The sequence below is a fragment of the Sabethes cyaneus genome, chromosome 3 (assembly GCF_943734655.1).
Source record: "Sabethes cyaneus chromosome 3, idSabCyanKW18_F2, whole genome shotgun sequence".
NCBI lineage: Eukaryota > Metazoa > Arthropoda > Insecta > Diptera > Culicidae > Sabethes > Sabethes cyaneus.
The window spans coordinates 74,113,738-74,129,674 of NC_071355.1; the positions used below are offsets into that span (position 1 = coordinate 74,113,738).

Here is a 15,937-nt window from a genome sequence, read left to right on the forward strand (position 1 = left end):
TTCAGCTTTCGTCCTGCGTTGGTTGGTCAGAAAGTGAAGATTACCGATTCATCTGAAACGATATCTGCCCCAAGGAAATAGGTAACCTTCATGTCAGGCGAGATAATAAAAACATTCTTAGAAAAAGTCAAACATTTACAAACGAACTCGTAGACACTACCAGCCGGTCGTACCGAAACCGACCACTAGGGTAGAGAATAAATCATTAAAAAGGACACTTGACGCTTACTCCGAACAGCCGTAAAGCCAGAGCATGGGTAGCCTGCCAAATTTGAGTGATTTGTCGACGGAGAAGCTGGAGCGGCGATTGGAGGAACGCGAACGGATGCTCGCCCGGGAGCGCATCATCGAGCGGGACTTTGTTCGCGATAAGGATGCAACGACTATGGCCATGGCGACGGCACGGGCACACGAGCGGCCGATGTTTCTACACCAGCAACAGGTAGGTCTGCTTTGGCTGCATATTGACAATAACCTTCATACATGACAAAACATCCAACAACAGATTCCATGGGCGCTTGCGTTGCTGTCTATTAACTGTTGGCTGTTATAGGTAAAATTAATTACAACTGGGGGCGTTTTGATTCAATTTCCCATGTTCTATCGTTCTGTTGTGCTGTCTGTAGTAACTGCGATAGGTAACTTGATTTAACATAATAGAAGATATTTTTATGTTGGAAAAATGAGACACAAAATAATGATCATACCATTCTCGAACGTTAATCAAGCTACAAATTATAATTAGATTAGGTAACTACATTTTGCGCAAATAACTATGAATATTTTCACTAAACTGAAATAAATTTAATCAGTTCATGTTATTAAAACTCTATGAGTAACTTTTCTTCAACTAACCTGCTATAGTTGGTCCCACTGGATTTTTCATTAAAGTACGCTGCTACGCTACGATACGTCATATCTTTCCCACAGAAAGATTCGTGCTCTGGAAAATTTCTGTACATACACGACATTAAACAAAGAGACCTACCATCTCTTGTGTTTTTTATTCACCAGCCACGTGTGCACAGGGTTCTTTGCGGCAAGCTCGGTCCATATTTCGTGTCTCTACTGAGTTACTGTATGTACTTATCAGCGATATGTTAATTGTACACTGCCTTGTGAGGTGAATATATTTAACCTGTCTTTCTAGTTATCCTGTTTCGGTTAACTGAGGTTGTCTTTGTAGATTGTAACATTTCCACTAAAGCAAATGTAGGTCGAAGAGAAAAGATAAAACCGTCTACACAGTTTTACTTTACAAGGTTTTGCCTTTCTACTATATAAATATATAGTATAAAGGTATAGAAATCACTTGGAAAACCGAAAATGGAAAGAAGGTCCTGCGGGCCGAATGTCATATACCATTCGACTCAGTTTCGAACACTGAGCATTTTCTGTGTGTGTGTATGTATGTGTGTGTGTGTGTGTGTGTGTGTGTGTGTGTGTATGTGTGTGTGTGTGTGTGTGTGTGTGTGTATGTGACGCTTTTAATCTCACTCACTTTTCTCGGAGATGGCTGGACCGATTTTAATGTTCTTAGTGTCAAATGAAAGGTCTAGGTGTCCCATTGGTCGCTATTGAATTTCATACTGATCGGACTTTTAGTTCAAAAGTTATGTATAAAAATATGAAAAATATGGGACTTCATTATCTCATAGGTCCCTTAACCGATTTGAACAAAATTGATTGCATATGAAAGAGGAGCCTTGCAAACCCTTAACTTCCAAATTTCATGACGATTGGGCTTGTAGTTTGAAAGTTACATAAAGAAATGTGAAAAAATAGTATTTAAAACATATTTTTGTAACATATAAGCATTAATTCAATGAAAAACATCACTCATTTTATTATTATTTGAAAATTACTGCTGGAATCTATCAAACGAAACCGAGTTATTTAAAATCGGACGGTTCATTCAAAAGTTATTTAAACTTTAACACTTCAGCACCGTATATTAAACCGTTAAAACGTGTGAAATCAAAACAAATGTTGATTGTATTTAATGTGTGTGATGTATGTGTGTATGTATGTATGTATGTATGTATGTATTATGTATGTATGTATGCATGTATGTATGTATGTATATATGCATGTATGTATATATGCATGTATGTATGTATGTATGTATGTATGTATGTATGTATGTATGTATGTATGTATGTATGTATGTATGTATGTATGTATGTATGTATGTATGTATGTATGTATGTATGTATGTATGTATGTATGTATGTATGTATGTATGTACGTATATATGTATGTATGTATGTATGTATATATGTATGTATGTATGTATGTGTGTATGTGATCCCAAGCAACAATGTGAGTTTGATTGTACTCTTATGGTGGTTTTCATGACCAATTGTGGTCTTGAATGCTATCATAAGAGTGTAATAAAACTCAAATTGTTACTTGGGATGACAATTTGCAATTTTTAAATTTGCATTGAAATTCAAGAAAAGATGTTTTTCACTTTTCTGAATCAATTGTCTAAAGTTTTTGAAGCCTCTTAGTGGAATACGAAATTTGAAATTAAAGAAAAGAAAAAACTTTTACCGACTAAATTCCACTATTTAATATTTATTCGCGACAGATACGTATACGCTTTGAAATAAGACACTGATGAAGCCTGCACGTCGTAGGCGAACTACGTATCTGTTGCAAATAAATATTAAATAGTGGGATTCAATCGGAAAGCTTTTTCTTTTCTTTGATTTCAGATTTCAATTGTCATTTTGTTCACTTGCTGTTACTCACAATTGTACAAGAAAAGCAAACAGCGAAGAAAAGCAGTTAATTTAAGCATGTAGGTCTTTTTAATCAATAGATACTAGAGCTTAGAAATGTTATATGAAAAATAGGAAGTAAACGTTGCACGGTAGTAATTTTGTAAGATTTGTTTTCGTTAATGACATTTTAAAGGACAGATGTCTTATGTCATGTATCATGTTTCAACAAATAAATCAAAAATGACAAGCACTGGAAATCATATCGATCATATTTCCTATTCTCAAGCATGTTTAAGGCGCAGCTTGCACTATTTTTTGACCTCATCTTGTTTTCCTAACCCTCTAACATTGTAAAAACGATGCGATCAAGCTAATGACTATCTTTTCATGAAAGTACATTCAAAAGAAGCTTAAGTTTTGATTTTCATGCAAAAATAATTATCTGAAGGAGCGCCAGCTAAGAAAAAGTTCAATTTCTCTTTTTCATATCTAATGCTCTATTCAGTTATTTTTTCTAATTCAGATATATCGCAAAATTGAAGCCAAGCAAATTAATAGTAAAATTTTGAGATTAATCATTTTGTTGTCGATATCCTTTGTCTTCAAAAGCGAAGTATAATAATAATTTTTCTGAACTCTTGTTTTTCAAAGATGCTAACTTTTGAACGCATGGTATTAATTAATTATCAAAAAATCTGTTATGAACACATATTTCATATTGTCAATTCAAAACAAGTTTCGTATATGACTCTGAAGCCCAAAGTTAAGACCGACCGATTATAAAATTAAATAAGGTTTTACAAGTATTTACGCACCCAAGAAAAGAAAATTTAATTATTCTACGCAATACGTTGGTAATTTTACTGGCAAATAAGGATTTTGAGGAATACGGAACGGATAGTTAAAAATATAGTCAAGTTAATTATACTTAGAGGTTCCTGAGAAATTAAATAATGATTATTATGGCAGTAGAAAGGCTAGGTCACGCCGCTAGGTGGATTAATTCGGGTTTTTTTAATTCAGTCGCACTCCGGACTGCGAACTAGCTACCATAATAATTTAATTTTCCGGATGTCGAACCAAGACTACAAGCTGAATACAAGAATGTAATAGAATATAGAATACTTGTGTTGTGTATTGTCTCGCTGGAGCACGATTTTTTAACGTCAGTATTATTTTTTTCGATCTGATCTTGCTGTCGTCGTTCTCAGCATAGGGCCGGAATGACACTGGATCCCCTAACTTGTGTTGTTATCCGAGGTAATCAGCGATCCGTGACATACGAACTCATCTACGGCTTCTAGTTCGTCGGCGTCAACTATTGTCGTCCGTGGATGGCACGTGTTCGTCTCTTTTGAGCCCCTACCTTTCATGTATTATTAACACTGATCTTTCGGCAATTATTGATAAATTGAACCATTACATTTGCATTGTCAAACCGGATAAGCTTGGCATAGAAGGCCCGTTGCTTTCCAGACACCTCCAAAAAGTGAATATTGACGTCCTTCATTCACTGCTCATGCATGTATCCCATAAAGTAGTCCTCTCGGGCGTTCAATATTCCTCATCTACTTTGATTCCTACTTAAGGGTCTTTGATTCCTGTTTGGCAAACGACCTAGAGTAGGAATTTCTCTCCACTGTTCTCCTTCCTGGGCTACTTGTAGTCAATTCTTTGAGTGTCACGAAACCCGCAAGTCGGCTTCAACTTGGTCCAGCCATCTAACCCCTCTGTTACTGGTAACGGTGGGATCCTTTAAGAGAACAGATTCTACTGCACAGTCGTCCCAGCCTCTGCTTGTAGTCTGGCGTCGATTGTCTCCGCAGTCCCAAACTTGCTAGTAACGATGTCAAGGTCGTCTGCGAAGGCTAGTAGTTGGCTACTTTTGCCGCAGATCGTTCCTCGCGTTTCGATAAAGGGTGGGCATTTTATTTGCAAATTAGCTTTGAATTTACTAAGTTTATGGCGGAGAATTGAAGGAGCGAGTCAATAAAAATAAAGTGGCTATTGTATTTCATTTTTAATTCACTGCACTCACAATGGCCTAAAGATTAGATTAGAATATACGAATTCGCTCTAATCTAGGGTATAGCGTTTCAATTTGGAATTCTAACTACCAAAACTAATTTTTTACTGCCAAGAAACGATCTACGCTGTAGACTCGTTAACCTGGACTCCTTCGCGCAGGTTCGTCGGGATGTAAACTTTGTCTCCGGTTTGTAAGCCTCTCTAACAATGCTGAGAAGCCTTGAAATACAGGCCGGATCTCTTATCATGCGCAATAGCCGCTTTTTACCGCATCGACGAGCTAAGTATACAGCAGTTTCAACACCGGTCAATTACCGGTCTACAACGGCATTTTAATCGTTTTTGTTCCAGTTCCATCAACTTCTCACTTCGATGCCCACTCGTCAGATTACCTCACCAAGAGCGGTATTGAAAAGTGTGCAGGATAAGTCGATCAGCTGTGTTCGTGCATAATCTGCCACAGTTGGTCTCTATCGTATACTGTATCGTATGCTGCTTTGAAATCAATAAAGATAGGTTGCCGATATTTTCTTTCTGAACGGGTGACAACTAAAATTTTGGAATTCTTTTCTCAAGCTGTCAAAAAAAGACAAAGATACACAAAGAAGATCTGGATTACCGAAATTAAAGATACATTTTCCATTGTTGAAAAAAATAGTGCACATTTGAAAACGGTCCGTAATCGGTTGTTCGGCGAAGCTTTCGTTTGACGTCGAAACAGGAGCGTTGTACAGCCGTTATGTCAACTTTGCGAACGCATCTCTTGATTCTACCAATCAACTGTTTGCAATTCGTGGCTCTCAAGTTATTTTTGTACCCCAAGGAACTCAAAGTCTCGAAGAAATCTTCGATTGGGCGCACTGAGACAGATTTTTCGGGTCGTGGTTTTTGGGTAAAAATGGGATCGAATGGGTATTCAGGAACGATTGTTTTTTTTTTTTTTGGCGTAATGCGATGATGGTCCTTCGGGCTAAAACACGTATTGTCCATCTGCATGTTGTTTTTGTAGAAATGGGTTCAAAATTTTCTTCAAACATTCGTCTAGTGCAGCTTAATTGATAGCCAAACCAGAGGGCTTGTTGTTCAAGAAACGAGAAAGAGAACGATGGCCTTCTGCGTCCATAATTTTGGCTAATCTTCCACTATCTTGCTTGCGAATAGTTGTTTGGCATCTGAGGATATGGTAAATAGTCGAAGCCGCAACATATTTGCTTTTTAAATGTTGTACCGTATACTTTTTGCCGAGATTTCTGTTGCAGTTCGTAGAAGTGTACAACGCGCTCCCGAAGTGCTTCTTGTTTCGACACCATTTTCAGCAAAACTGGGCAAGCATAAACAATACAAAAAATATTAACAATAAGAGGAGAGAGAGAGCTACCACATACATACTCTTATTTCTCTCTGATCTCGTTTGTTGTTGAGCATAAGGGCCGCGAAAAAATTCCAAAATTTTAGTTGCCACCCGTTATAGTTAGTCGGTCAGAGGACCTATTGAGGACTCGTCAAGGTCACGTTCAGCACAATTTTCAGCACATGTTCATCCATGAACAAGATCCTAAAAATCTACCCAAATGAACTTATACGTTGTTTTCTCGAATATCAACCAAACAAACCGGATGTTAACTAGGGAGTGCCGTGCATACGTTTCTGTCCACGTAGTTAAGATTGACGTAATACTACCTAGCCATTACCCAAGTAACAATTCTGAAGCCACTTGGTTTTACTTGAATTTTATGAAGGTTTTATTGCGGTATAATCATTACTTCTGGTTTTAATATGGTATTAGGCAATACCAAGAGGATACGAGTCAAACACACTTGTAGCTAGCTATAAAACCATAATAAAACTGTTAATAAAGCAAATTTATAATGGTTGCTTATAATACCACGATAAAACTAGTTGGCTGCATTGCGTCTCTTATAAAATTACCATAAGTGTGGTGAAGTAATACAATATGGCGTACCAGTCAAAATCTATCTTTTTATGGTTGCTTGTCAAACTGCAATAAATCTGTTAGTTTTATAGAGTTTTTAAAACGGTAACACCCTGCCCAAACAGATTTATTGCTGCTATTACAAAGATGAAGAATATTAGAGCTCAACACCAAAATCCACTTTTTATGCGAAACCATATTACCATATTCTAGTATTTTGTTTTAGCTCGCAAACAAAAATTCTTCAAAGCAAAGTGTTTTGCAGAAAGAAAGTTATTATCAATCGGCTTTGAGATTGACTAACTGAGTATATTTATTTTGTTAAAACAACCAGGTTCCGAAAATGACATAATTTCAATGGCGCGTTGATTTCATCCAGCTATCATAGCAATATGCACGATAAAATTTAATGCACATATGCTGCAAACCAACGGAGATTGCTCAAAATTTATTAAACATTCCATATTTCATTATGGTCGCTATAAACCAAATCGATCAGGATGATCTGAACTTTTTTCCTCACGGATGCATTTTCAAGTTGACAAAGCTGGCAGACTGATTTAGCTTTTTATCAGAGCAAAAAACGAAAAGCTTTATTAAGTTATGGTGGTGGCTGTCAAGCAGCGAAAGCTGAATCGGTTTTATTGCTGCTTTCAGCAGAGCATGATACGACTACTTGAACTTATAACCTGATTCTTGAAGGAATCATAAAAACTTTCTGAAGAGTTGTTCGGAAGGCGCTTTATAGCGGTCATCAGAAAATGGTGGAGCTCATAGTTTTATTAGTGGTTTTATAAAATTGGTCATGAAAACCACTAGAGGAACGTAACAAAATATAGAATTGTAACGTGGGCAAGGACCTGCTGGACCATGGGATTAGGAAAATCAAGGATTTCAATCTTCAGCCAGTAGCGATACTTGATAAGAAACAATGGCATTCGGTCTCCTTCAACAACCCGGATAAAAATGTATATAATAAACTCTTCAATTGTTGTGTGATCCTCAAAAGGACCGATTGTTTGATTATCATAACTCTAGCTTGCAATAAACTTGCACTAAAGCGCCTAACATAATTCTCTTGTCGGTAAATTGGAGTACCGATAACTGCTAATCAGGCACGGTTTGTTGCAACGGACCAGCCAGAAAGCCTCAGCAGCTATACGATAGACATAGCCGGTCGTGTATGGTCCTGAGTCACCATGAAATACCAGTCCAGGTGGTCAACTGCAAGTGACGTGGGATAATACTGGTCGTTTCGTTGTCGCGAGCAGCATATTTTCTGCCAATTCCAGAACTTCGGCAGCCAGATATTCCATCACAGCAGCAAAAGCGAGTACTCCAGCTCCAACACACGCTCAGCATACTTTCCTTTGCTCAGCAGCCAATGAATACGACCGACTGGGAACTGCAGACGTGCACGACTGCGTCACCGCTAGTATTGCCGTTGGTGGTACATCTCAATAAGGAATTTTCAAGCCAATTAGGAATCAACGAGAAAGGGTAGGATTCCATTTAGTTCTCTTGTAACTTTGTTATAGTAGAATTAAATAAAACTTTCCATCAACTTTCTCGGTGATTCCTGAATTGTACCAAGACTTGTTCGATAATAATTAGAAATTCCAACCAATTACAAAACGACAATTTCTAATACGACCGAGTTAGAGTTATTTTCAATTTTTCAATGACGCGCATTAAAAATCTATAGTTCTATATTTTCAATATTTTCCAAATCGATTTTTCGATCAATTGGTGTAAATATCTTGGAAATCTATTGAAAATTTACTGAATTATAAGCCGAAGCGTGCAAACGCGTTTCTACTTTGATGACGTCATTTCCAACAACCAATCACGAAGCGAGAATTCTGGTAAAACATAAGTTCATTATTTTCAATTTTTCAATAGTTCAACATCAAGAATCCATACTTTTCTTCATTTGGGTCAATTCTTAGAAGATTTTCCGATCGATTGGTGCAAGAATATTACAAATCGATCGGAAAACCGTTGAGCTATTAGCGCTCAAAACCTATCATTTTTCATGACGCTCGCATTTTTCGATATTTTGGAATGACACCCTATGTTAAAACTTGCCGTAAGACGTAGTCCTACGTCAAAACATCGAGCGTTGCTTGACTGTTTTCCCCATGATTACTGCAAGTCAACTGATAACGCTGTCAATATTTTGCTGTGCACGACAGATTTGCTATGATTGGCGATACGCAGGTGGATTCACCACCAGGTGGCAGGGTAATCGTTAATTGAAATTTTCCGTAAAATCCCTGCTCTGTTTAGCAACACTTATTGACACTTACTTTACAACTATTTTTTTATCAAAGTATCTAAACACGCTATCTTCCATTTGCAGATTGCCGCCGTCAAGAGTTTATTCCAGCAGAAACATCCTCCCATCGGACGGAAGGTAATGCGAACCCGCAGTTCCGGCCAGGCACATCACATCTGGGATGATCCAATGATAGAGGTAATTCGGTTTTCCTAAAATATGATGATCACCCTTTTAGAAAGGAACATTTTTCTCCCACAGCAATACCTCAACAACTATTCATCGCCTGCCTCATCGCGCAGTCATCGTTTGATTGTGGCGCCTACCATCGCCGGCGGGTTTCCCTTTCAAAGTTCCACCCTCGGAAATCGACGACGTGATTCCGGCAATAGTTCGATAGGTGCCACCTCGGTACGACGTTTGCTTACGGTGAACAACCGCAGTTACGGGTGTCGTCATAAAATTCCGGCGCACGTGCGATCAAAAGTTACGAAAACCTTTGTATTTCTCACCATTGCTCACGGACTGATGTGTGCCGCGCTCATACCCTTGATAGGACTACAGGGGTCAAATTCTACCTGGTTTCAGCAGGAAACATGGCTTGCGATGGGACCAGACATTGGGTCTGCTCTGCTGAGCATGTGCTGCCTGATGACGGCCGCGATGTGTTTAGTGACGACGAAAGTTTTGCGCAGATTTGGATACTCGATTGTGTTAGCTTTGGTCTACGGTAGTCTATGTGTTTTCTTAGCCACTCATATCTATCCGGTGTTGGTGTCATTGATTCCTGGATATCTAATTCTGGGCCTGGTGTTGGGTCCATCGGTTATATGTAAGCAAACATTGGTTGTTTCAATGGCTGGAAAGTTAAGCTGTTCTCAACCGGAGTGTGGAGGAACTAGCATGGCTGGTATCAATGCTGACAGTTACGATGATCATAGGTTATTGTGCAGCAAGGATGAAACCATTCGACGGTTTTGCAGATGGTATAAGGCAGCTGGAGATTTTGGCATGATCATTGGAACATTGGTAGCTGCATTCATTCTAACTTGTGCCTCATCTAATCGAGCAGGATGCTACTACATAACGACTCTCTCTACTGTGAATGCTTCGGGGTCTATCTCAGCTCAGTATAATAACACTGCACCATCAACTTTAGCGTCCAACAGTATAGCATACCATCAACCGTCCATTGAATTTGGTACCACTTCAACCGACTACAAACCTTCAGATCCCAATCCAACAACAAAAGTAACCGCACCGGAGATGCCAAGTTTTCGAGAAACCTTGTTCTTTCTATACAACATTCGAATACATCATGAAAACAGGGAGGAAGATGACGGTTTCCAGTTGGATCGATTTCCTTATAGCACCTTCCAAACCAATGATCATGGTGAACGAATTTGTGGATCACATTTGTGTCCTGTTTGGGATCGGAATATTCCGCTAAATAACAGCGCCCTCAGTACGTTTAGTTTGCAAAGCTACAGCGGCACCGTGCCACTGATGGGAATATATCTTATCTTCGGTGTGATAGCTTTAACTTTGACCGGATTCACAGCGGACATCGAGCATAATGTTAAATTTGATTCGATTCGAAAAATGTCCGACACGCTGCTGTTCGCCGGACCGATGGCATACTTTATTGGAACTGAGCAGGGATATATGCTGGCGGATTTCATGAAGGTAAGTGTGAGATAAAATAACATAATTGTGTTACTGTTGGTTTAACTTTCAAGTGGAATTGTACGCGGCGAACGCGAAAATGGACAATAATTCAATGTATGGGCGAAAACAAAATCTTCTGCCTACGGTTGAACAAGAAAAGTTTGCCAGTTATGGTTTTGGCTAAAGTTTGCGACAAGCTGCCGGGGAAAAAAAGTTTTATTGATTTGGTGTAGTGAAATTGTGTAAAGATGGCCTGAAAAATATTGTTAATTGACTGTTGTATCACAGGAGAAAAATACATGGAACATTTAGAAAACATGTTTTGCTATGCAAATTTTCGCAAACAATTTTTTTTCGTTTTCTTGAATCTTCTTCAAGATTGACGCGCCTATAATTGAACTCTTCTCATTATCAAGCGTAATATACAAAAACAATAATCCCAAAACAAATATTTAAATGAATGATGCTATGGCTTTTTCGTTAGATATCGCTGATCAATCGATTAGCGTTCCGTTGTTTTAATTTGCAAAAACTCTTTAAAAAAAATTTTAAACTACACAAATAGAACAAACTTTCAAAGGTTGCACATAGCGGATGATGTCTAATTTTGACATTTACTCCTCAGTCAAAGCAAGGTGCAGAGCAGGAGTTTTATAAGGCAACCGGAAGAGAAAATATGGCAGATAATATCAAGCATAAAAAACTGTTGAACTTCACCAAGACATATCTGGACTGGCAGGCTGTTTATACCTCAGGTATCAATAGCAACATTTTCTTTGCAACCGGGACCTTCAACGTGAATGAATATTTGGAAATATGATTGCCGCCTTTCCTGAACGAACAGGATTATTCCGTGCTGTTTTAGCCGGATTTGTTATCCTGCCATTACGGAACAAAGATATTCCGCTAACAACGTGCAGAGGTGATGCCCAAGGACAGGAATTTTCCCAATACAGGAGAATGCAATTCATAATAATCTACGTCGAATTCTAGATTTGGCTTTTTACACGGAAGCTGCTAGTTTATGCGTACATAATGCCGCTGTTTTGCTATTGCCAATGGATCTTCACGATCCAGCCCTCATACTGAAGACATCTACTCCAGTTTTCGCTATTCCAGCGTCACGCATCCTTGGACCAAGCTTGCATTTTACTACAGAACAGAAGTGGAAGTAGAAATCCAAACACGTACATGCTACTTTCTACAGATACTAGCGAACCTGGCGGTAGCGAGTCACTTTTTTCCACGAAAACAGCTGCTATGCGATTGACAGCGAGCGTTCTGCTTATATTGCTGTTATTTGCTTCTATGTGAAATCCTTCCCAAAGAAAAATAAAAACAAAAAAGACTCTGCTACCAGTTTTGATCGTCGAATCGTTCGGACTTCCACTTCTGTTCTGTGATTTTACGGCACTTTCGACCTATATCTCCGATCCAGTCTGGGAATCAGCGTTTATTATGCCGTTCACGCATGATCAAAACGAAACAATCCTTCCGCAGAAGTAGCGAAGCATATCGAACCATAACGCTATGCTGTATAAATCATATGTCCCCCGTGTTGAAACGAATGTTCGACATAACTCCCATAACCATAAGGTGACTAGAGGACCCGGCGCGCGCCATTCTAAAAAGGGGGTACATTAGAGTGTCCCAAAATAGCACTATGTCAAAAAACCCGGGGGCTCACCCCTCAAATGATAGCTTAGGGTGTCACAACAAAACTTTTATATGACGTCAACATTGGTTGCCGCGATTTAGGGGTCGCACATTTGAGTTTTATGGAAAAATAGCATTTTTCAGGAGTAAATTCAGAAAAATATTTTTAGAAATGTTAAAGTAGGTGAAAAAAGGAACTTAACTATTTTTTTCACAATCATTGGGATCTGATACATTCATAAAAAAGTTATGGTGGCATGTCTGGAGTCATATTTGGTTACAAAATTTTATTGAATTTGGCAAAAATTTAAAATTTTCGAAATTTCATTTAAATAAACGTCAAAACTGGGTATCGAACAGTATCTCAGAGTAACGTACGTAAACTGTATAGATGGAAAATTTTATGACGAACAACTTTGCCGAAGAAAGTAAGGACGTATGTTCAAATCTCGCTGAGGTATTCACGTTTTTCTGAAAACGGCACCAAACATATTTTCGCAATTTTCAAATTTTTGTAGTTCCACGTGATAAAGGTAAATAATAAAACTTGAAGTATTTATTCTAAGCGTTACCTACGTATTTGATAGGAAGAAATATGCACCTTCCACAGAATTTAGCACCATTTAAGCTCAAGAATCACTTTAAAAAAGGGCGTATTTATTATAATAGGTATTATGTTTGAAAAATCGTATCTCCCGAAACTAGGGTCGCTTCAAAATGATGGCTAAGCGTGAGTTTTAAAAAATTGATTTTTAAACCTGAAAAAATAAACACTGAAATTTTTTTTGACCCTTTATGTACTATCAGTAGATGGTAGAATCAGCAAGGTGTATTCAGACAAATTGAAAGGTAATATTTATTCTAGTTGCTAACTTGGTAATATAACACGGATAACATATGAAAAGGGCACGTTTAAAATAAAAAAATAAAATATATTAAACTATTTTTGTCAAATATCTTAAATACGGCTGCATTTAGAATTAATTATTATTTTGAACCCGTGTTGTCAAGCACATACGAAGTTGTTCTTCAAATTCAAATTACATGTATGTATAACGAAAAATATAAGAATAACAATAAGAAATATAATAATAATCTTAAGTTACAAAATATTCATAAAAGTCGTTGTTCTACAAAATCCTTTGATAAATGTTGCACCATTTCAGAAAAAGTTTCAAAATGCATCAAATCACCACTATTTTTCCAAAAAAAAATTCGAAGTTACCATTTCCTGTATATTTTAATTTTACATTTTTTCCTGACTTTAGAACATAGTGATTTTTTTTCAGTGTTTATTTTTTCATGTTTAAAACTCAATTTTCAAAAACTCACGCTTAGGCTTCATTATGGAGCAAACCTGGTTTCAGGAGATACAATTTCTCAAACATAGTACCTATTAAAATAAATACGCCATTTTTAAAAGTGATTCTTGAGCCCAAATGGTGCCAAATTCTTTGGAAGGTGCATGTTTCCTCTTATCAAAACCGTAAATGACGTTTAGAGTAAATAGTTCAAGTTTTTTCATTTACCTCTTTCACATGAAACTGCTAAAATTAGAAAATTACAGAAATGTGTTTTGTTCCGCCTTCAGAAAACGGTAAATATCTCAGCGAGATTTAAATATACGTCCCTACTTTCTTCGGCAAAGTTGTTCGTCATAAAATTTCCCATCTATACAGTATAGCTACGTTGGTCTGAGACCCTGTTCGATACCCTGTTTTGACGTTTATTTAAATAAAAATTCGAAAATTTTAAATTTTCCCCGAATTCAATAAATTTTTGTAACCAAATATGACTCCAGACATGCCACCATAACTTTTTTAGGAATGTATCAGATCCCAATGATTGTAAAAAAATAGTTAAGTACCTTGTTTCACCTACTTTAACATTTCTAAAAATATTTTTTCGAATTTACTCTTGAAAAATGCCATTTTTTAATTAAACTCAAATGTGCGACCCCTAAATCGCGGTAACTAATGTTGACGTCATATAAAAATTTTGTTGTGACACCCTAAGCTATCATTTGAGGGTTGAGCTCCCGGGTTTTCTGACATAGTGCTATTTTGGGACACTCTAGGGTACATGCATAATCCTGAAGATTTGATTAATTGTAATCTTGCAACCAAGAGCTTTCTTTTTGACAACCCAAGATCATTGGCGGAACTAGCGTTCATTTCTAGGGGGGGCTATAGCCCCCGGCATTTTTTCGACCATTTTATTTCCTTGGCATATTAAAATTAAATGTACATTGATGCATAGGAACTTTAAGTTGTGATGCATATAAAAATTACTCTCAAGTTTTTATCATGTAAAGTTATCTAACTATAGTTTTTTCTTAAATTTAAAAGTCCAGCTTAATTTTTCTAGGGGGGGCTAAATGTCTTCTAGGGGGGGCTTAGCCCCCCCTAGCCCCCCCCTAGTTACGCCAATGCCCAAGATATTCTAAATCATGCCGCAAATTTCTAATCCAACGCGTCAGAATTTGTGACTCGAGCAGCAAGTCCAACGTTACGATTTGGGTTTTAGTACCAACCCTTAAAATGGTAATGTTGGCAAAATCGTAATAAAATATCAGTGCAGTTCGATTGAAATCAGTTGAAAACTGGTCAGAAACCATAAACTTAATGAAATCTCAACATTATTTTCTTCATATTTTCATTTCAACAATGTGTTTTCTCTTCAATTTTGTTTTTAAAATAAGTACTTACTTAAAAAAATAAGTATCTTACTTTTATTTAATTTGACCTATTATCTAGGCTTCACCGATTTATTCTTAACAATTTTGTTCCAAATTTATCTTATATTTTAGTATGGACGGCAACACTCGCGACTTCGATTACTTTTTGAATATTGCAAAAAATTCTGTTTAATTTGTATGAGAGCCCACCCCCCTTCCAGAGGAGAGAGGAATCTCAATACGCCATAGAAAAAAAATTTGCCTCCAGTAACCCCAAATTCATTTGCTTGATTAATAGTCGAGTTATGGGGAAATTTGTGTTTTATTTGTATGGGCCCCCCTCTTAGAAGAAGGAGGTTTCTCAATCTACCATAGAAAAAAAATTCTACCTCCAGAAACCTTCACATGCCAAATTTGGTTCCATTTGCTTGCTTAGTTCCCGAGTTATAAAGAAATTTGTGTTTCATTTGTATGGGAGCCCCCTTCTAGAGGGGGAGGGGTCTCAAACAACCATAGAAAAAAATCCTGTCTTTAGAAACCCCCACATGCCAAATTTGGTTCTACTTGCTTGATTAACAGTCAAGTTATGAGAAAATTTTGATTTTATTTGTATGGGAACCCCCCCTCTTAGAGGAAGGAGGGTTCTCAATCTACCATAGAAAAAATTTCTGCCTCCAAAATCCTTCACATGCTAAATTTGGTTCTATTTGCTTAATTAGTTCCCGAGTTATAAAGAAATTTGTGTTTCATTTGTATGGGAGCCCCCCCTTCTAGAGGAGGAGGGGTTTCAAACAATCGTAGAAAAAAATCCTGTCTTTAGAAACCCCCACATGCCAAATTTGGTTCCATTTGCTTGATTAATAGTCAAGTTATGAGGAAATTTTGGTTTTATTTGTTTGGGAGCCCCCCCCCCCTCTTAGAGGAAGGAGAGTTCTCAATCTTCCATAGAAAAAATTCTGCCTCCAAAA

The 15,937-nt window shown here is 37.5% G+C and overlaps 1 protein-coding gene across 1 annotated transcript in view; it reads left to right on the forward strand.

Moving 5' to 3' along the window:
* Positions 1–253: 253 nt before the first annotated feature.
* Positions 254–15,937, forward strand: part of LOC128742659 (uncharacterized) — a 36,425-nt gene continuing 20,741 nt past the window's right edge. Inside the window, exons 1-3 of the mRNA XM_053839085.1 lie at positions 254–442; positions 9,053–9,166; positions 9,230–10,654. Of these exons, the coding sequence (XP_053695060.1) occupies positions 254–442; positions 9,053–9,166; positions 9,230–10,654 (1,728 nt within the window). The remainder of the gene's footprint in view (positions 443–9,052; positions 9,167–9,229; positions 10,655–15,937) is intronic.